We start from the raw sequence: 20,803 nt of genomic DNA on the forward strand, positions 1-20,803 counted from the left end.
TGTGGACATGTCACATTACCATGCACTACGGTAATTACGACCACAAAACCAGCCAATTACATCCACGAAGCATCTCCAACCGACGCCTGGAGTGTTTAACTCCGCAAGAGAAGATCAGGTACTGCTGACAATAAAAGAATATCCTAATCCCGATCGCATTGTAGAGTTAGCATATGCAGTTCTGATCTGATGTCTGTGATCACCTGCACTTCAGTCAACAGTTCCAGTCTTAGGACGCATGATTCGGACTTCAGTCGGCTTGATGCAGGTCGTTGGTCATGTTCGCAGCAGGATGGCGGTTATAGAGTATTCGAATAACCGCATCAAGCCTTTTCAGTGAGTTTCTCTGATCCCTCTTCCATGCCCACCAGAGCGGTGTTCGGCCCTCAATGTCCCCTCTCGTAACATCAGCGCATCCTTGGACAAGGAGCTCGACGCACCGCTTATGTTCATTTTGCACAGCCCAAAGAAGCGGAGTTCGACCTGTATGATCCGGCAAGTCGACTTCCGCGCCGTACTGCAGCAAGATCTTGACAACCTTGTCGTGGCCTTTCGCTGCGGCGCATGACAGAGCGGTTCGGTGATCGTGATTGACGCGGTTGATTTCGGCAGATCTTGCCAGAAGACTTAGAATTGTTTCGTGGTGGCCATTATCAGCAGCAAGCATCAGCGCTGTGTTGCCATCTGCATTGGCGGATTCAATACTTGCACCGTACTCCAACAGAAGACAAACAACTGCCGTATGACCCTTCTCAGCCGCCAATAGCAAGGGAACAAACCCCCACTTGTCGCGGGATTCGACATTTGCTCCTTTCTCGAGGAGCAGGCGAACAGCTGATGCAGATCCATTGATGGCGGCGCGAGCCAGGGGAGTCTCGTCCATTGAGTTCTTCGCTTCCAAATCAGCACCTGCTTCGACAAGCATTCTCACAATGTTCGAGTTAACAGGGAGCCCGCGTATGAGGTCAACCCACAAAGTAGAATTGCAATTGGAAATTTCAAGTGACGGGTCGGCCCAATCTGGCAAGGCCCAATGAAGGGCAGTCGCACGGTGCGTATCTGGGGCGTCAAGCCGGGCTCCGTGCTGCAGAAGTTGTTCAACAACGGCGTCATTACGGCTATATACCGCCAGCATGAGGGGCGTTCGCTTGTCATATCCTGCTGCGTCAACACCGACAGATCGGTTGAGCAGCCACTTTACGACGGCTAGGTCTCCACGTCTTGCTGCGTGATGAAGTACCGTATAACCGTATGACCTATCGGGTTGGTCAAGTTTGCCCTTCTCAAGTAAAAACTCCAGGCATTGTTCATCATCAAAGGTCACAGCGGACGTCACCGCGGACGGAAGAAAATCATCAGAAAGATCCACGCCCTTTGTCTGTCTAAGAAGGAGCAATACCACCTGAAGATGATGATTTTTGGTAGCATATGCCGAAGGCGTCCAGTACCGGAGAAGAGCATCGACAGATGCGTTCCTTTTCAGCAATGAACGTACTTTATGTTCGCTGCCGTGCTTAGCCGCAAACGAGAGTGCTGTTTGTCCGCAGGATCCTCTTGCATTGACATCGAGACTATTTTGCAGCACCAGATCGAAAAGGCCGTCTTGTTCTTGTTTCGCTGCTTCCAGTAATGCCGTCAACCCTGTGGCACTTTCCCGTTTATCAACGTCTGCTCCTTGGGCCAAGAGCCGGTATGCGAGACCATGTTGTGCAAAGATAGCAGCATGTAGCAAAGTAGTAGGTGATTCTGGCAAGTCAGAAGAGGCTCCTCTTGCTTCTATCGCCTTTAAGAGTAGTCGTACTTTCTCTTTGGCCCTACTCATCAATGCCCGCTTTACTGGTGTGTTACCATGGATGTTTGGGACTGTGAAATCCGCTCCTGCATCGAGAAGGAGCTTCAAAATTCCGGGTTCAATCCAGTCGCTTAGTGATCGCTGTAAAGCAGTCTCCTGTGATGAGTCAATCGCATTCACGTTTGCACCAAGCTCGATCAGAAGAGAGACACCCTTGATCGAATTGGTTGATATGGCAACATGCAGAGACGTCTCCCTTGCATATTCAGGCATGTCCACCCGAGCTCCTCTTTGCAGCAAAAGCTCAACAACTGCTTCCAGTCCCCATTGTGCGGCAATGCATAGGGGAGTGTCCTGGCGTGCATCAGTTGCATTGATATCTGCTCCAAACTCCAGGAGGAGTCTCACACCCGATATGTGCTCATTTATTACAGCATGGAACAATGCCGTTCGCCCAAGCATGTCTCTTTGGTCCACGTCTATGCCTCGGCCAAGAATTTCCTTCAGCAACGCTGTCTCCTTCTTCCGCACAAACACAATCACTGGACTTTCCTCCAGAGAACGAACATAGTTAAAATCAGTCGTCGCATCCAGCAATAACTTGGTAGCCTCAGTGTGGCATCCCCAGGCTGCAAGCAGCACCGGTGCCGCTGTATTTTTACAGACACATGACTCGAACTTGTCGGTTCTGGTTTGTGTACAATATGGGTCAACGCCAGAGTCCAGTAACCAACGAACGATGTCTGTCTGCCCGGCCCATGCAGCCTCACGGAGAGCAGCCTCCCCACGAACGCAGTTGAAGTAGCCATTGGGTGCGTAATCCAGGAGCCGGTGAATAGTGGCAAGGCGGCCCTTTCCTGCAGCCCATTTGAAGACATCACGTTGGTCATTCTTGATGGTGATGGAATACAACGATGGCATGAAGGCATTGTAGAAATGTCTGCATGTTTGCACAAGAGCATTCCACGAGTGAAGCGGAAGAAAGTCTCTGACAATGAAGACAATCTCATATGGTAGGATCAGCATGCGGCTATCCTGCGTCAAAACGGGCGGTAAATTCAAGTCAGCCATTTCTCCCATGGCCATGATGGTCCCAGAGCTTCTTGACGAACGAAGAAGAACAGAGTAGTATACATGATAAATGATGAAGTTCGTAAAGAAATAAGTAGTATGAGGTCATATCGACACGATGACTGCTGACAGCGCACGTGATATAAATGGTAGTGGATATTGACACTTTAAAGCAAACATCTTGACGAGAGATTTGAGAATCTGTATCTGACTGACTTCTTTGAATTCACTCTTGCAACTCATTTCCCAGTATCCTACAGTACATTTCAGGCGGGGAAATCTCGGGGATAATTGGTCAGAACTCAGAAATGCTTCACCATAGTATTCACAGGGCGCTGCCGAATCGGGTATTGTTGTCTTCCTGCTGTGTCGTCCCTGCACCTGCCATCATTCCTGCAGCTAGAGATGGTTGTCTAGAGGTAGACACCTTTTTGGCAGAGTGGTTTGATATATGACGGGCATCACTAACACTGCCAAGAGTCACTGGGAGGATGAGCCCTCCTGCCCCTCCACGTACGTGATGTTGTAAAAGAAGCATCTTCCTCTCTCGGCCAATCTAAGGCATTCTCCTTTCTCTTTCACAATCCCCGAAACATTGACATGGAATCAATCCAGAGTTCAAAGGCCATATAAATCGGACTTAAGGCGCTCTGCTTGTTCGAGGTACCTTGCGTTGTCATGCAACATGATCCATATCACCGCTCTTCCCAGCGAGCTTCTTACTCTCATTGTCTCTTACGTCGATCCATCATCTTTGAAGAATTTGCGCCAAACATGTCGCCTTCTCTCGTATATCACCATTCAGCTGTTGTTTGAGACCTTGAAACTGTATCCTACCGAGGGCAGCTATGAGATTATGGATGAAATCTTAACGGGTTCAACTTTGGGGGATGCGGTCAAAAAGGTGTATATCAACACACGCGAGCATCCATATGTTAGTATCCTCCTCTAACTGTACAACGAGTGGTATATGCTTACAGAACTAGGACTCAGATGACGAGGAAGAAGCCTACTTTCCCAAAGAATTTGAAAACAGAATTTCACGCCTTAAGACCTTGTCAAAGGTACAAAACGCTGTGTTACAATTTGACAAGCGTTGCGGCGTGTCTAGGCATCATTGGATTAGCAAACCTCCTCAGACAGTCGCCTTTCGCAAAAAGGCTCTCAGTGTCTTCTTTGAATGGCTGGCTTCACTCAAGGTAGCTCTGCAATCCTTGGGTATTCAGCATCTGCAGGATATCAACATCAAAAATGACGAAATACGTAAGAATATGACTAAAGTGCTGCGGGATTTGCGATCTCTTCGCCTAAGCATTGTGAGCGAGCACAATACTGCCACAACAGAAGATCCTGCAGAGCTTTGGAACCAGGACAGATTCAGTCTATTTCCCGAGTCGCAATCCTTTTTTACAAAGCTTCCGTCAGTTTGGCTGAAACCAACCGCGTCGTCTCTTGAACACCTGACCCTTTTCTGCGACACCTGGTTTGGGTTTCGCCCAAAGCTTGAACTGAGCGAGGTCCACTTTCCGCATCTCAAAAGCCTTGTTCTGGGAAATTTTACCTTCTTCCAAGACTCCCAGCTAGAGTGGATTCTCTCACATGGAGCCACCTTGAGTGAATTGTCTCTGGACGATTGCATGATCCTGTATGATCTGTCTCTTTTTGAAGACAACGCGGACGAGTATTCATTTAGCAAAGACGAGATGGAACTCCGCCTTGAGGATGAGGGGGAGGCAGGGTACGGGTACTACTACTCCTACAACAAGCGTTGGCATCATTACTTCGACGCTTTCCGAAAAAGGCTGCCTCATCTGCGCCATTTTCGCATTGGGACTAGTGATTGGACTCATGGTGTACCATTTGAGACGGAATCTGAAATGAGAATCGGCTTACTTGAGGAAAGATACGGGGTGTGCTATGATGGGTGGGTGCCGACTCCATATGTTGAGGTCAGTTAATGGCCTGAACCTTGGGAAAGGGGTCCACCGCACTGCAATAAGGAAGATCGCAAGTCCTTACGCTTCCTGTTCGATCATATTGGGCAAGAAGTCGAGGAGAGTTGGACATTGCACGGGATTCGGGTCAAAAATCTCATAGAGGTCAGGTCATGATGCTTAGTTTGAATTCGGATAGAGCTAGACATGTTACGTTAAGTAGTACATCCAGTGCACCGCATGCGATAGCATCTGAGAAGTGATTCCAAAGCCGCAAAGTAGATCATTTCTACAGACTGGTCTCATTCGCAGAGTATTAGGGGCGTACATGATAAATGGAGAGGGATGTTATGTAGTACATCAGAGCTCTTTCCTACCACCGGAGGACAACTTCACCTTCATCATCATTCCATCTACAGGCTTTCCAGTCACTTGCATTGTCTAGCTTAAACGTCAATGCTGTTGAAAGGTTCCAAAAGAAGACTGGCAAACTCACTTTGAACAATTTCGACTTGACCTCGTACTGCCCTCGCGAATTCAGAATTGGCTCCCCTGCGCTGTCCTTCGCGACCTCACCGAGACCGATCTTCACAAACTCGTACCGTCTAACCACACAAGCCAGAATCACTTGGGACTCAATTGTCGCAAGTCCCTGGCCAATACAGCTGCGCGGCCCTCGCTCGAATGCTCGCCATGCGCTGGGCGGTATCCGAGAAGCACCGGCATCACCGAGCCATCGCTCCGGAAGAAAATCATCCTTCGATTCCCCGTAGACAGTCTCATCACGATGAATGAGCGTCTCGCAGTTGTACATCAGGACTCCGTCAATGCACAGCGACCTTCCATCTGGCAGTTCGATATACGCACCCGCTCCCTCGGGCACCAGTCTCGCCGTTCCCGACGCAGGGTATAAGCGGTGTATCTCTTTGATCACGGCGGAGGTATACTGCAACTTTGTGAGGAGCTCTCCGCCGTTCGGCGCAAGAAGCTTATCACGAACTGCTGCCGGGGAAGGATCAGGCCCAAAGACGTTGTCGAGTTCTCGGCGAATCGATTCAAGAACACGAGGTGTGCGGCTGAGCTCATAGAATGCCCATTGGAGGAGGATGCTGGTCGTGTCATGACCAGCAAACAAGAAAGTTTTCAGCTGGTCGCATGTTTGATCGAGGACAAGGGCGTCCAGTTGCTCGATATCCTGTAGACTAAGGGCGAGAACGCTGCGGGACTTCTTCTTGTTGGTGCTGGCTTCCCTCAAGTCTGCGAATTTGCGTTTGATGTGGTTCTTGATGATAGCATCGAGTCTGCGAGCCAGAGTATATTGGTGCCATATCACCAAGGGGTTCAACACAGTTACACGGACTGAGCTCTTTTGGTGGTAGCTTACAACCAGCTCACGGTAGAGCTTGACCATCTCGCTCTGCTGGTCTAGGGGAAGCTGCGCTCCCAAGTCCTCGTCCATGGTCACTGCACCTAAACTGCCATATGAGCACCAGCACGTTGTCCCAGGAAGTCAGATCCCTACCAATGATATCAAATGTGAGACTGGTACATATTTCAGCCAGACTAAACTCTTCGCCCGAGCGAGCGTATCGATCAAGAGTTTCGAAAAACGGCCCCGTCTTGTTCAGTACGCGCGGGAGCAAGGTCAATAAATGCTGAGGCGCAAAACCAGGATTGAACCGTTTGCGAAGGCTTTTCCATTCCTCGCCCTGTCTTTTGTCAGCCAAGTCTTACATATCAAGCATACTACCTAGGTTATGAATATACCTCGGAACTAAGGATCGAATGAGGGCCCAGCAGATACTTATAAGCCTGCAGATCCGGGGTCTTGGGCATACCATAGGGGAACTGCTTCGAGCTCCTGACTACCTGCTCTGCAATCTCATGGCTGCAGACGACGGCCATAGGCTGGTGCATCGGGCGATTATCGAGGAAAAACAACGGTGGGTTACCAAGGTGGGCCTTGATTTCCTCGAATACGAGGTCTACCTGTATCAATTTGTGGTATATGAGGAAGTTCGCAGGATGAAGCTTACCAATATGCCTGTTCGGCTCACCGCGGGAAATAAAGTCGTGGAGTACCTTCATATGGCCCCATACTCGCGACGGCTTCGGCTGTGGCCATGCTGCGAATTGCTTGGTGCGATAGTACTCGAGCTTATTGAGTAGCCAGAGAGCCAGCAGCGGGAGTGCTGCTACGACGGAGAGAGCGAGGAACATGTCCGCAGAGACAATCCAAGCAACCTAGCTGGGTGGTGACAGAAGGAAGTTGGATAGGGGTCGCCGAAGAGCTTTTATATCTCCAGGCGGGGTAGCATCCTGCAGGATGCAGGATGCATCTTGGCAGGAGTGAACTATCTTCATTGTCATCCATGTACAATATTATTTGACTTTGGGTCTATCTAGGTCTAGACTGTCAGCACCAAGGGAACAGACATCTGCTGCAAGCCTGCAACGGACCTGATACTGAGTTTGAGCTTTTATCGAAGGGTGATGAAGCGGATAAGTATATATTTGTACATAATGGACGAGAGTGGCCATCGACATAGTGCACAATTGAGGAAGTTAATGGGTATGAAGGAGCAATTAATGGCAAGTATTAGTGCTTATACACCTCTTACTTTTTAGGCCAGACAACATATGCCAACCAGATACCCTGTGTGAATTGTGAGCAGTAGTGAACGACGAGACAATTGGAAGGCTTTCAGCGAATAACATATCAACCAAGGGATGCTTGCATTTGACAAGCAAATTGGCCGGATGGCGCAATGGTAGCGCGTTGGTTTTCGGCACCAAAGGTTGCGCGTTCGAATCGCGTTTCGGTCGTTTCTTTTTGTTTTTTGTTTTCTTCCTTCGCCCTCCGTGGTTATTCCTCGATTCTATCTACAACTTCACCCCTTAGCTCAGATTTTTTGATTCCCTATCAATCTCAATTTATTGTCCCTCAACAAACGAAAAGCTTTTAATGTCTGAATAACAGGAGTCATCATTCATAAGACGCTGATGCGTGGATTAGCCGTCAGCATCACAGAAATTGTCCAAGATAACTCTCATCACAGACAGGAGGATCAAAACCGACGCTTGCACTGTGATCACCCGACGGGATAACATTTGCAAAGGACATGCCCGATTCCAAGAAATTGTAAAAGTCGTCAGTTTCGTTTAGTGCAAAATCAGGATGGGAGACTGGTCGTTCCACCACGGCGGATTCCGAAGCCGTTAATCTCGACAGGTCGTCCTGAGCTCCGGGAGCAGTGACATTGCTCAATTTCTCGATCATGCGACCGGCAAGAGCCGAGTTATCTTGCAGCTGATGCAAAATTTCTGAGTATTGCTGGAGCATTCTTTGACTCGCTTCATTGGTTTGAGGGTAAGCCGATTCGACAGCTTTGATATGAAAATCCACCGCCGGCATGAGAATAGCGATGCTGGAATTAGGAAGTAAGGTGATGAGGTTCAAGCGATATAGTTCATCGAAGATGAGGCTGATTCTGTTTAGGATGTGCTCCATCGCGTGGCTGTTGCTCCCTACACTGCGACTGCAGACGACGTACGCCGAGGCGAGATAAAGCAAGAGCAGCCAGGCACGATGGACAAGTATGAACCTTTCCAGCTCCGTGACAGCCGATGAGGTCGGTGATTGATGACGAAGCGCCGGTGGCAATTGTGCGTGCCATCTGCCCAATCTCTGGGCGAGCTCTGCGACTTCGGTAGGGGAAGTTTTGATTCCCGCACTTGCAAATCCGCCTTCGCGGCTGGGTGAGTCAGACAAGTCTCCTGATAGTCCAGGTAATTGGCCTATCTGACAGAGCTTGGATTTCTCAATGAACAACCTCGCTTGGAACTGTTGATACTGCACATCGCGGAGGAAGTCGCAGGTCCCTACTAACGTTTGGACGTTGGGGGATAAGGCACCGAATCTGAAATCGTGTGTACTGGGCAGAGTTTCGCATTCACTGCCGTTTTCTGGAACGCCCATCAAGGTAAGAAGATTACTCGATGTCAGTCGCACATGATTGAATATGGACCACCACGTCCGTCTCCATATTTGTTGTTTTCTTGCGTTTGCCTTGGCTATTTGAGTCTGACTCGAGCTGATCATAGAGATGCAGATACCCAACCAGTGGGAGAGTTCTTTCTGGTCGCGATGCGGCTCAGGATGAGATACCATCAACAGAATCGCCTGAGCATTAGCGAGTCGGTCGTCTTCGCGTTCGAGATCGAGAAGCACCTGCACAGATGAGTTTACACAAAGCGCAGCCGGAGCAGGGGAGAGAGAGGTACCTTCATTTTGCGGCATAGACTCTCACGAAAAACACTACGCGAAGGATATCCCTCGGCACGGATATGGCATACATCGATAAAAGCTGAAGCAGCAAACAGCACGGCGTGAAATAGCAACAGACCGATCCGATGAGATTCATTATCGCCCGCGACAGCTGATAGAAATTCATGCAGGCCCAACATAGGCATGTGCGGATGGACCCATAGCAGATAGCTCTTTAGTAGCTCGTTTCGGAGCATGTCGCTGGGGAGGTCAAGCGCCCCACTACGTCGAAGATACTCGACATCGTCACTGTGCAGCCTCTGTGGGAGACCGGCCAGATAGCTCGGCAAATGGACAGCTGGTGGAGCGGCGGAGCTGGGCCCAAAAAGTTGATTGATGATAGAGATGTGGTAGTCGAGAGGGATGGTTGATAAGACGGCGGGATTCCCGGCCATGCCATTCTTCAGGTTGCATTCTCGCTCGCTTTCTCTGAGCTGTGAGGCGAATATATCCTCTTCACAATATCAGTCATCCTGATGGATATCCTACCTTACGGAAAGTGACAAACCGGGACAATATGTGAGCAACGAGCCTGGCTCCTCGGTCACGCTATGAGGACTGCAACAATCAGCTATACAATATATCTGGTGTATTTACTGAACAAGACTCACAGTGTGCTCCCGTGAGCGTCACAGTCCAATTTGGCCCGACGACAGGACGAACACGAGCCTCCACTGACGCCAACGTAACATCGCTGCCTCGTCTTAACGCAGTTTGAACAAGCTCCAGACTCGGCAGTTCTTGTACGTCTTGGAACGGAATGCATTGCGGCAGTTGTGAGCCCAGAACGCTACTGTGAAGCTAAGATCGAGGCGTGGAGCTTTTTTTCTATGAGCGCTGTGTGAAACATGCCACGGACCGACAGTGATGATCCACACCCGCCTGCCAACCGCGCCTGCCGCGGCATATGCAAAAGTCTCCGTGGTCCATGCTGCAATCAGCCCGACTCCGAAAGTGTTATTGGTTGACTACAAAAGTCTAATACAAACAGGGTTAACGATCAAGGACCTGTGATTGGACAAACGCGAAAGATCGGTCCGGGGCCCCAGATTCGGGTATACGCGGGTCCCCTCGTCCGAGGACCGCCGACCCGAATTACGCCGTAGATATCAACCTGCGAGTTCCGACCGTATTGCAATTGTGGAGAGAAACTAAATCCGGACTGAATGATCAATGCAGACAGTGTTCATCTGTGACTACTGTCCATGACTGGTCTCGTTTATGCTGAAGCTCCAAGCTGGTGACGCTTAAGAGGACCCTGACCATGTATCAAGTTTAAGCAGTCACCAGCGCTCTGCGTCCTAGGTAAGGGACATTGAACTCCCTTTGCTTACTGTACCTACCCAAGACGAGGTTCCTGCCTCGCATTGTCAAGTGCATTCAGGTAATGCACACGGTCTTTGACATAGAACTCGACGTCGATCTTGTTGCGCAGGTGCGCCTCTCCACCGTCGAGCGTGCCGGCCTTGATTCCCGTCTTGTCGCTCATGATCTCCAGCTCCGAGTACAGGCTCGATCCGCAATCGCCGCAGAAGAAGTGCTTGTTAATCTTACCACTATCACCCGTGACCTCATATGACCGCGGAGTTCCTGGCTGGCGTTAGCTTTGTGAATATGTCACCTAGTGTGATGGTGATCATACCTTTGGTGACTTTGAAAGAGTCTCTTGGAACAATAACATTGGACGTGAAAGCACTGCCAGTCCACTTTTCAATTGTGGTCTCAGTGTTCGTCGCCTTGCCATAGTGGCATTCGGCCACAGGGAACCGCCCATACCTTTTGACAGTCGAGACAGTGGCAGAGGCAGCTCACTAAGGGCTCAGCTTGAATACAAACATTAGCAAGAGAATAGGCGGATAACGCTTCTCGGCTTACAGCTTGAGGTATACGCGATGGCACCACACATGCAGCTTCCGTTGAGAGTCATGATTAGGAGCTATTATCCTCTGTCGTTGAAATGGTGAAATGCAGCATAGATCTCAGGATGGACTCCACGCTGGCATCTTATACGAGCAGCGGTCACTCAATTTCTACTATGGTCTTCGGTCTTGGTCGTATATTTGTAAGCAAATATCACGTGCTTCTTGGCCAAAACGGCTAGCGTTGTTTGGACTTTGGAGTATCAATGACCGGCCTAGACTGGTTGTGGGTTGGATATGGGTATACCCACAGCATATTTTATCCAACCCACATGGGTTTTGGGTAAACCATTAGGTATCTCACCCACCCTCATATCCACGTGGGTTGGGTGGTGGATATCCATAGATATCCATACTATCTAGTCAGGTGACCTTGTGAGAGCACTTATGGAATGCTCCCTATCGAATGGTAGATAACGTGGTAGTAGCAATGCCTTTGTAGTAGAACTAATCGCTAGCATCTCGCACCTCAGCAGTTGACGATATCTCTGTGGGTCACGTGCTACACACGTGATCCCTGCAGTTCGGCTATGTACAGGTTCGCTGCGTCTAACAGACCTCTAGTATTCAGATTTCCACCTCTTTTTCTAGTATTCTAGCCACACTACTAAGATATCTATATATTTTATTAAGTTATATAATAGTGAATTATATAAATATTATATATTACCTATTATATAAGCTTAAATAAGCTTATATAGGGGGGTAGAGGTACCTCCTAAGCTTTAGTTAAAAGGTGGTATAGAGATATATATATCTTACTACTACTATCCTAACTACTATCCTCTAAAATCTAAAAACCACTATAACTCTAGCCTTTGTTAGTAGATCTAATATTCTTTTTATATATAGATAGATACTACTATTCTCTATCTATATATATAAAAATAATTACCTATCTAGGCCTAGATCTAGCTAGATAAGCTTATTAGTTTAAGAGACCCTAGATCATGTGCACCTAAGTTAAACCTAATAGTTAACCCATATCCATGTGGGTATAGCAGGTTCAACCCATATCCACATGGGTTGGGTTAGGGCCAGCCCTTATCCACCCAAACTGTGGGTTTGGGTGGGTTGGGTGTGGATTTGTGGGTTGGGTAAGCCAGTCTAGACCGGCCCATGACTCCTCCACATTTGTGTGGCCATACTTGGTATGGCAGAGATCTGATCACATGATCTTGCTCAGTAGATAGCTCCTTCCACTATATAATAGTAAATATAGATTTATATATATAATAAATTAATAAAATATCTTTATATTCTAAACCTCTCTCTGCTTATTCTATAGGTTATAAGCCTAGAGCCTCTTAGAGAGCTCTAGGGAATTATTCCTAAGTTAGAGTTGCATTTGGTGCGAGTTCAGGCAAGTTCAAAACCAGTTAGCACTGAACTGCTGTGATTTTGAGTTCAAATTTTAGAACCCACAGCCAACCTGGATCCAATCTAGGTTGGTGGCGGTTTCACCACAAAAACCCATTACTAGGCCTAGCTAGGCCTAGCTAGGCCCCTACTAACTAACCATGGTTAGATTTAGTTTGATTTTGAGTTGGTTAAACCACTACCCCTTAGTGAATTTTAATGGTTTTTGAATTTCAATGCCTCATCGAATGCCATATTATCTATCATAATATTACTATGCTAATCAAAAATTATCATTTTTATATGAAATATATCATAATTATCATCATACTAATCTATATCTAAAATTTTAATTCAATATCTATAGGGCTGAATGGGGGGTGGTTAAAAAATCATTTTTAAACCATAGTAGTTATTAACTATTAGTTATATATATATATATATCTACACCACTTTCATACCACCCCATGACGAAAATGATTATTCCTCTATATCTCAGCAACCACTAGGTATTTTAAATTAATATTTATATCACTAGATAGCCTGGATCAGGGGCTATCTAGTGATATCAAAATTATTAGTGAAATACTAGAAATTAGTGATTTCTATCTAAAATGGATTGGGCAGTTTCACCTAATCCGCAAAAACTGCAGAAATTAAAACCAATAGTTTTCACTAAACCTAAATCAGGCCCGGGGTAGGGAACTCAAACCTGAAGTAATTCCCTAGGCTAGGCCCTGAGCCCAACCCACTGCAGGTTCAGTGAGGGTTGGATTCGATTTTTGCGGTTCGGTTATGCAACTCTATCCTAAGTTCTTTCCTTAAGCTATTTTACTACTTTTTACTTTTAAAAGCCTCTTTTAGTAGATATTCTACCTAAAATATTTATCTAGGCTGGATATTCTACCTAAGATAGAAACTATCCTTTTATTATCTTTATTAATAGGGCCCTGTAAAAGGTTCTTATATTTAAGAATCCTTACAGGTGCAGAAGCTTAGTAGTTACCCTTAGATATATCTAAAACCTTATCTCTTTTATTAAAACCTTCCTTTAAGATACCTTAAGTAGATCTCTATAAGTTACTATTACTTATAGATATAGATTCCTATTAAATATAATCTAAAGCTATAAAAATATATCTATATAGCTAGGATATTTAGTAGACTATAAATAGAACTTATAAGAAGCTAGAGCTGCTAGAAGTAGGCTATTAGACTAGATTATTAGATAAAGCTAAGCTTACTAAGTAGTAAGAGAGAATTAAAAAGGCTATTTAAGATTAGGAGAAGATAGATAATAAGGTTTATAGAGCTATATACTCTATCTTATCTTATACTATTAGATATAAAGTAATTAATTTAGAATTATCTAAAGCTATTTAGGACTATCTTAATAATAAATATAATATAACTATAGATATATAGTCCTTTAAGGGGCTGCAGATAGCTATAAATATTGGGATATTCGTTATCATTAAGGACGTGGAGTCTTTAAAGAGTGTAAGGGTAGGGGGTAGGCCAGTGGCTGCCCTATATATGCCTCCTTTACTTTAAGGGATTCCAGCTATCTTTTATATTTTAACCTAAGCTAAGAATGAATATAAGGTCTAACTAACTATATAAATAGTAATATTAGTTACTAGATATTATTATACCCCTAATATAGCTTCTCTAAAGCTATATACCTACTATTAATATTACATCCTCCCCTACTTGAATTAAACTTTATCTGCAGAGTTCTTAGTCAGCACCCATTAGTATGATTATATAAATATAACTATTACTAAGAGATATTAGTTTCTGAATCTAGTATTTAGATATTATTATTTCTTTATTAATAATCTATAGAATTAACTAAGTTATTCTTTATGCTATTATTTTAAAATTACTATAGTAGTAGCTAAGTATATTCTTTATTTATAATATAAGAGATATAATTAGATTATCTTACTTAGTAATATTAATAAGTAAGTTACTTAAGTAATTAGTAATCTTTAAGTAGTGTATAAAGAATTATAGTAAATATTATTATTTATATATATATATAAATAATTAAATTAATAAAGATAGAATTAACTAATAAGTATAGGTAAATAAGTAAGTATTTACTACTAGTATATATAGCCTAGATATAAATACCCTTAACTTTTTATACTTATTATATATAATATTTTATAAAGTAAGCCTTAATATATTATCCCTTAGCCCTATTACTCTTTATATAGATAAAAGAGCTCTTATAATCCCTTCTATTTCTCTATTATATTTATCTCCTTTAGTTATTAGGAAGTAATACTAATCTTATTAATTTTACTATAATTAATATTATAGATAGAGTAGATATAGTTTATACTACTAAAGCTAAGACTAGTTAGTTCTTAACTAGTATATAGTAATTATATATAATCCTTTTAGATCCTATCCATCCCCTCAACTAGTTAACTCAAAATAGTAAGGAAATACAGAAACTAATTAAGTTATATAGTAATTAGGATGCTATAATCCTCTAAGTTTATAATAAAAAATATTTATCTTATAGTTAATATAAGAATAATTAAGGTATCTTCTAGACCTATATTTTATCTCTAGAATTTACTAATAAAAATAATAAATTATGTGCACTATATACTAGTGTATATAGGAATTATATATAATATAATAAAGGATTATAATATACTTTCTATCTAGGTAAAGTATCTCTCTAAGATACTAAACTAGATATATATCTCTCCTTCTCCTAATTAATATTAGGTGTAGCTAATATATATAGTTCTATTTTATAATAAGATAGTCTTAGAGTAATTAATAGTAGAGAACTAATTTAGGATTAGCTAATTTCCTTAAATTAAGGACTCTTTAGGAAGTCTATAGCTTCTTTAACTACTCCTTCTAAAGAATTAAAGCCTATAATTATAGTATCCTCTCTTACTATAAATAAAGAAGTTCCTAAGAAGCCTACTCTTTATTAGTCTAGTTATTATATAGTATCTACTTTAACCCCTTTATCTAGTACTAAATACTACTAAACTAGTATTAAGAAGGCTTAGATATATAAGAATCTTATATTCTTTATAGAATATAGTCTCTAGCCCTAGCCTACTTCTTCTAATAATTCTTTTATTTTTAATAAGGAAGTAGAGTAAGGTTCTTCTATTACTAAGCTTACTCTAGAAGTAGTTTATACTCTCTCTATTACTTTAATTTTAAGTATAGTAAAGAATAATTACTCTTCTACTTTAAGTATTATATCTCTAACTCCTTTAATAAATAAGGAAAAGTATTACCTTTTATCTATAAATCCTTTACCTACTCTAATTAAATATTAGAAGAATAATCCTCTTAATAGTAATATCCTACCCTAGCTAATTACTAGGGATATTTAGAATAATTTATATAAGCTTTAGGCAGTACACTATAATCTAATTTATTTTAAAAAGATATTTAAAAAGTAGATTAGGGCCCTTATTAAGATAAAGGCTTTAAAGTAAGCTACTCTTAATAAGAATAAAGAGAAGTTAGATAATCCTAATATAGCTCTTTAGGGTAAGGTTATTTCTACTATTAAGAAGGATATTAAAGATAATCTTAATAATCTTTAGACTAAGGCAGAGACTAAGATAGTTAAATATAGCTTCTATTAATAAAGTTAATAAAGTTAAAGAAGCTAGATTATTTTACTAGTATCTTTTTAGAATTAGTTTCTTTTATACTTAGCTATCTTAAGTAGTTTTAACTTAATTTAAATAGGTCTTCTTTCTTCTATCTTAATATTCTTATAATACTAGATAACTTATCCTTCTCTAATTACTCCTAATAAGTTAGAACTATTACTATAAATAGTCTCTTAAAGTCTATATCTCTCCTATTAGCATCCTATTAGATTTAATTATTCTTTAATAAATTATATAGTATTCTTTTATTTAATTTATTATCTAAAAAAGTTAAGTTAATTTTACTCTAGTTACTTCCTAGAGTTAATTTCTTTAGATAGTATATAGGATAGCTAGTTCCTATTAGTATATTCTTAATATATTCTTAAACCTTTATTTATTAAGTATATTACTTTATTAAGATACCCTTCTCTACCTACTTTAAATATACTCCTAAATATTTAGTAGATTCCTAATCCTTTTAAGTTATTTTTAAAAGTTTATTATATAAGAATAAGGGTTCTTTAACCTCTTTAAGTACCTTATATACTTTAATTAGTATATAAAATAATAATTCTGCCTTCTATAGTTATTATATTAGTATAGCTAATATCTATAGTTTCTCTAGCTTACTATTAAAATTAGCTTTTATTAATTATTAGCTATTAATTAGGTTCTCTACTACATGTCTATTAGGTTCTAAAATAGTGTATATACTAAGTAGGTGTAATTATTTAATCTTATATAGATTAAACTATTTATATTAGAACTTCTAAGAGGACTTATTCTAAATAAGGATCTATTAATCTTTTATAAGATAAGATTCCTTTATATTACTATCTTAAATTAGGTTCTATTTAATTATATATACTAATAGCTTCTTATTAGCTAGGGATTATATATAGTTAATATATTATAATTAAGTTTTAATATCTTAGGCAGCTAGTTAATTAGTTTATAGATAACTAGGCAGTAATAGATATATACTATAGAGAAGGTAGAATAGTAATAGCTTTATCTAGGTATAGATATATACTTAAGTAGTAAAGATAGCTAGAGGTAGGTATTTATCCTATAGATATATTAGTTTATCTATAAGATACTTTATTAATATCTTACTTAGTAAGCTATTTATATTTTTATTCTTACTATTAGTTCTAGGATAGTTTAGAGTTATTATATAATATTTCACCTTAAGAATCTTAAGGTAAGCTACTATAACTCTAGATAGAAGGTTAGAACTATTATCTAAGAGTAATTCCTTAAATACTCTATAATTAATAAAGATATCTTTATAGAGAAAATAGGCTAATATATCCTCTTTTATATTAGGTATAGCTTTTACTATAACCTAACTAGTTATATAATTAATAGCTGTAATAATCTATTAATTACTATTTAGTATTATAGGTAGATACCTAATAAGATTAATTCCCTAATATTTAAATAGATAAATACCCTTCTTCACTAAGTGCTATGTAGCTTTATATTTAAGATTTAGTCTTAAAGGCTTTACTATTTAATAATTTAGATAGCTCTTAGTAATATCTTAGATATCCTTTTATATTATAGGCTACTAGGCACAGGTATAAATTACTCTAAGTAAGGCTAGATAAGCTAGATAGCTAAACTAGTTATAAAGCTATAATATAAAGTCCTTTTAAAAGAGAATTTTAAGATATAGTATTTTAGTACCTTTATTAATATAATATAGTTAATTAGTAGGTTATCTATTAATATACTCTACCCTTAGTTAAAAGCTTAGTACTAATATCTTAATTTTTATTTTAATATTATTAGATATATCTAGGTCATTACCTTTTAAGAATAAGACTATTAACAGATGCTATTCTAATTTATAGAGATATAATAGTATATAAAGGTATTCTTTACTAGTTATCTACTATAACTATATTATAGATAGACTAAAAGTAGGTATTTATACTTAATTTACTAGACCTTCTTTAATAAAGTCTAGTTAATAATTTATTATATTAGGGATAACTGCCTTAGTTCCCTTATAATATTTAATAACTAGATTATATATCTGAAATTCTTTAATCCAATGTGTAAGATATTTTAAATATATCTTTATATAGGTAAGATATTAAAGGCTTTTATAATCTATTATAATTATAATAGGCTAACTATTATTAATATAATAGTCCTATTATTAGAGTACTTCCTTAATTATAAGAAGTTCCTTTTTATATATAGGATAGTTCTTTTTAGTATTATTAAGTTTTTACCTATTAAATACTATAGAATGCTACTATCCCTTTTTATCTTATTATAGTAGTACTATACTAAGAGCCTATTTAGATGTATTAGTCTTAATTTAATATAGTAGTAAGAGATTAGTAATCTTAAGAATAGGTATATAAATTATTATATTCTTTAGTATTATAAATACTTACTAATATTAAGTATTCTAGACTATAGGTTAAAACTTCTTCTTATAAAGTAAAGTATCTAATTCCTTTAGGAGTTTATAAAGAGGAGCTATAATTCTTATAAACTTATATATAAATTAGTAATAGTATATAGCTAGTCCTAAGAATTATTAAACTTTATAAATATTTATTAATTTTAGCTATATCTTTATAACCTTAATCTTTGCAGGCATTAGTTAAACTAGTCTATTACTAATAATATAACTATAAAATTATATTTCTCTCTTAGTGAATATACATTTAGAGAGTTTTATATATAATTAATATTCTTAGAGTTAGTTAAGTACCTATTAAATATGCTTTTAATATTCCTCTTCTAAGTCTAAGAAAATTAAGATATTATTAAGATATACTACTATAAAGTTAAGATCCTGCATAATGCTATTTATCATTATCTAGAATATTATAGGAGTATTATAAAGTCTAAATAGTATTACTAACTACTTAAACTTACTAAATAATATATTAAAAGCTATCTTTAGAATTAATAATTTACCTATTTATAACTACTAATAACTAGAGAGAAGATTAAGCTTTAAAAGATATCTAGCTTAATCTACTTAATCTAAGAGTTCTTAGATTCTTAGTAGTAGATAGGTATTCTTCATAGTCATCTTATTAAGTAAGTAGTAGTTAATATAAAATTATTACTTTCTATCTAGTTTTAGAATAATTATAATAGGAAAGCCCTAAGCACTAGTTAATAAATAAATAAGTACTTTCTTTAAAAGCTCTTTAACTTACCTTTTTATCTTACTAAACTTCTCTAGTAACTATAGGTAAGAGTTAATATTAATTAATAGTAAATCTCCTATATTAATATAATATTCTAATAATTAAACTAGAGGTATTCCTATAACTAACTCTTCTCTAAATATATCTTTATACTAGGCTAGAAGAGAACTTAATTATTATAGATTAGTTAATACTTCTTTACTCTCTTTCTATTCTTAAATAATATATAACTAAGCTTCCTATTAACCCTTTTAAAGAGTATATTAAAGCTATTTTATAGAGATAAGATTAAGAGATATTTCTTTATTAATCTTAATTTAGATTCTTAGGTTAAGAGGATAGATAGCTATATACTTTATTCTATATCTTTTAATAATTATCTATCTAGTAACCTAATTAATATTAGGGTTAAAATATTTTAGCTAATCCTAACCTAAGATAATATTATACTCTGTTATTTCAAGGACCTAGGGAGTAATAATATAGTACTAATTAGCTAGCTTAAGTAGAATTTAAACTTAATATAATATATATATAAATCTGCTATTTAGTAGATAAACCTGCAGTTATTTAGATATTTATTAAAATTAGAACTATAAAGAAGGTAGTGAATTAGCTAGATATTTTAAAATAAATATATAACTAGAGCTATAGTCTAATAGTACTTAGAGATAGACTACTATCTAAGAAGCTTTAAGCATAGCAGGGAAATAGAGAATATTAGATCTAAGGGTATTTAAATATACCTTAATATTATTATAATCTTCTTATTCTAAGTCTATTTCTATTATATTAAATAGTCCTTCTTATAGTAGCTAATTTTCCTTATCACTATCCTTATTAGAATTATTATAATTCTTTAGTAATTTAAGATTATTAAATACTTTATATTCCTTAACTTTAGAAGCCTATAATAGTTAACTAACTAGTACTTCTATATCTAGTAGTTAGTTACTTTTCCTAACTACTTTTTATAATTTAATTATAGCTAGTTTAGTACAGTATAAACTTAAATATTATAGCCTTTCTATCTATAATTAAAATAAGCTTAATTAGTTTAATATTATACCTTCTATTTATACATTCCCTTCTTAGGTTAATTAGGGGACACTATAATAGTATTTAAATTAATATCTATTAGGTCTATTTAATAACTATTAATCTCTCTAAAGGATTAAAGCTAGACCTAAGTATATAAGGCCACTCCCTATTTATACTTAATAAAATAATAAACTATATTATTAAAAGTAATTAGCTTATTATAATCTTCTACCTAGTAAGTATATAAAACTAGCTTTAAATTAATAATAAACTTCTAGATTAGTATATTATTAGGAATTCTAGATTTAATATATTTAGTAGCTTTAATTAGGGAAGTAGTATAGGATTATATAGTTTAATTTTCTTAAATATATCTCTTATACTCTTCCTAATATTTATTCTCTTCTTTAATCTCTCTAAAATAGTCTTAGATCCACTATTTAAAAGTATTTAAGATAGTTATAATTATTATTAGATTATATTTAGTCTTTTATTTATAAATATTCTACTACTCTTTAGTCT

At 38.5% G+C, this 20,803-nt stretch overlaps 5 protein-coding genes and 1 non-coding gene across 6 annotated transcripts; 2 read left to right on the plus strand and 4 right to left on the minus strand.

Annotated features, from left to right (window-relative positions):
• Positions 1-250: 250 nt before the first annotated feature.
• Aspvir_009421 (uncharacterized protein) lies at positions 251-2,878 on the minus strand (the record flags this gene model as incomplete). Its single annotated transcript, XM_043272566.1, has 1 exon — positions 251-2,878. The coding sequence occupies one exon, from the start codon at positions 2,876-2,878 to the stop codon at positions 251-253; it is 2,628 nt and encodes an 875-aa protein (XP_043128501.1).
• Positions 2,879-3,548: 670 nt separating this feature from the next.
• Aspvir_009422 (uncharacterized protein) lies at positions 3,549-4,821 on the plus strand (the record flags this gene model as incomplete). Its single annotated transcript, XM_043272567.1, has 2 exons — positions 3,549-3,797; positions 3,850-4,821. 2 exons carry the CDS (start codon positions 3,549-3,551, stop codon positions 4,819-4,821), a joined length of 1,221 nt encoding a protein of 406 aa, XP_043128502.1.
• Positions 4,822-5,157: 336 nt separating this feature from the next.
• Positions 5,158-7,017, minus strand: Aspvir_009423 (cytochrome P450; the record flags this gene model as incomplete). Its single annotated transcript, XM_043272568.1, has 5 exons — positions 5,158-5,238; positions 5,294-6,267; positions 6,320-6,506; positions 6,565-6,782; positions 6,834-7,017. The coding sequence occupies 5 exons, from the start codon at positions 7,015-7,017 to the stop codon at positions 5,158-5,160; spliced, it is 1,644 nt and encodes a 547-aa protein (XP_043128503.1).
• A 534-nt stretch (positions 7,018-7,551) lies between these two features.
• Positions 7,552-7,623, plus strand: Aspvir_009424. The gene has a single exon. It is a non-coding gene; the product is annotated as a tRNA-Arg (tRNA).
• Positions 7,624-7,822: 199 nt separating this feature from the next.
• On the minus strand, positions 7,823-9,890 carry Aspvir_009425 (transcription factor domain-containing protein; the record flags this gene model as incomplete). Its single annotated transcript, XM_043272569.1, has 4 exons — positions 7,823-9,028; positions 9,082-9,578; positions 9,633-9,682; positions 9,736-9,890. The coding sequence occupies 4 exons, from the start codon at positions 9,888-9,890 to the stop codon at positions 7,823-7,825; spliced, it is 1,908 nt and encodes a 635-aa protein (XP_043128504.1).
• Positions 9,891-10,463: 573 nt separating this feature from the next.
• Aspvir_009426 (GFA family protein) lies at positions 10,464-11,051 on the minus strand (the record flags this gene model as incomplete). The annotated part of the gene is made up of 3 exons (XM_043272570.1): positions 10,464-10,714; positions 10,767-10,931; positions 11,000-11,051. The coding sequence occupies 3 exons, from the start codon at positions 11,049-11,051 to the stop codon at positions 10,464-10,466; spliced, it is 468 nt and encodes a 155-aa protein (XP_043128505.1).
• Between the last annotated feature and the right edge of the window lie 9,752 nt (positions 11,052-20,803).

The sequence above is a fragment of the Aspergillus viridinutans genome (assembly GCF_018404265.1).
Source record: "Aspergillus viridinutans IFM 47045 DNA, scaffold_8, whole genome shotgun sequence".
Lineage (NCBI taxonomy): Eukaryota > Fungi > Ascomycota > Eurotiomycetes > Eurotiales > Aspergillaceae > Aspergillus > Aspergillus viridinutans.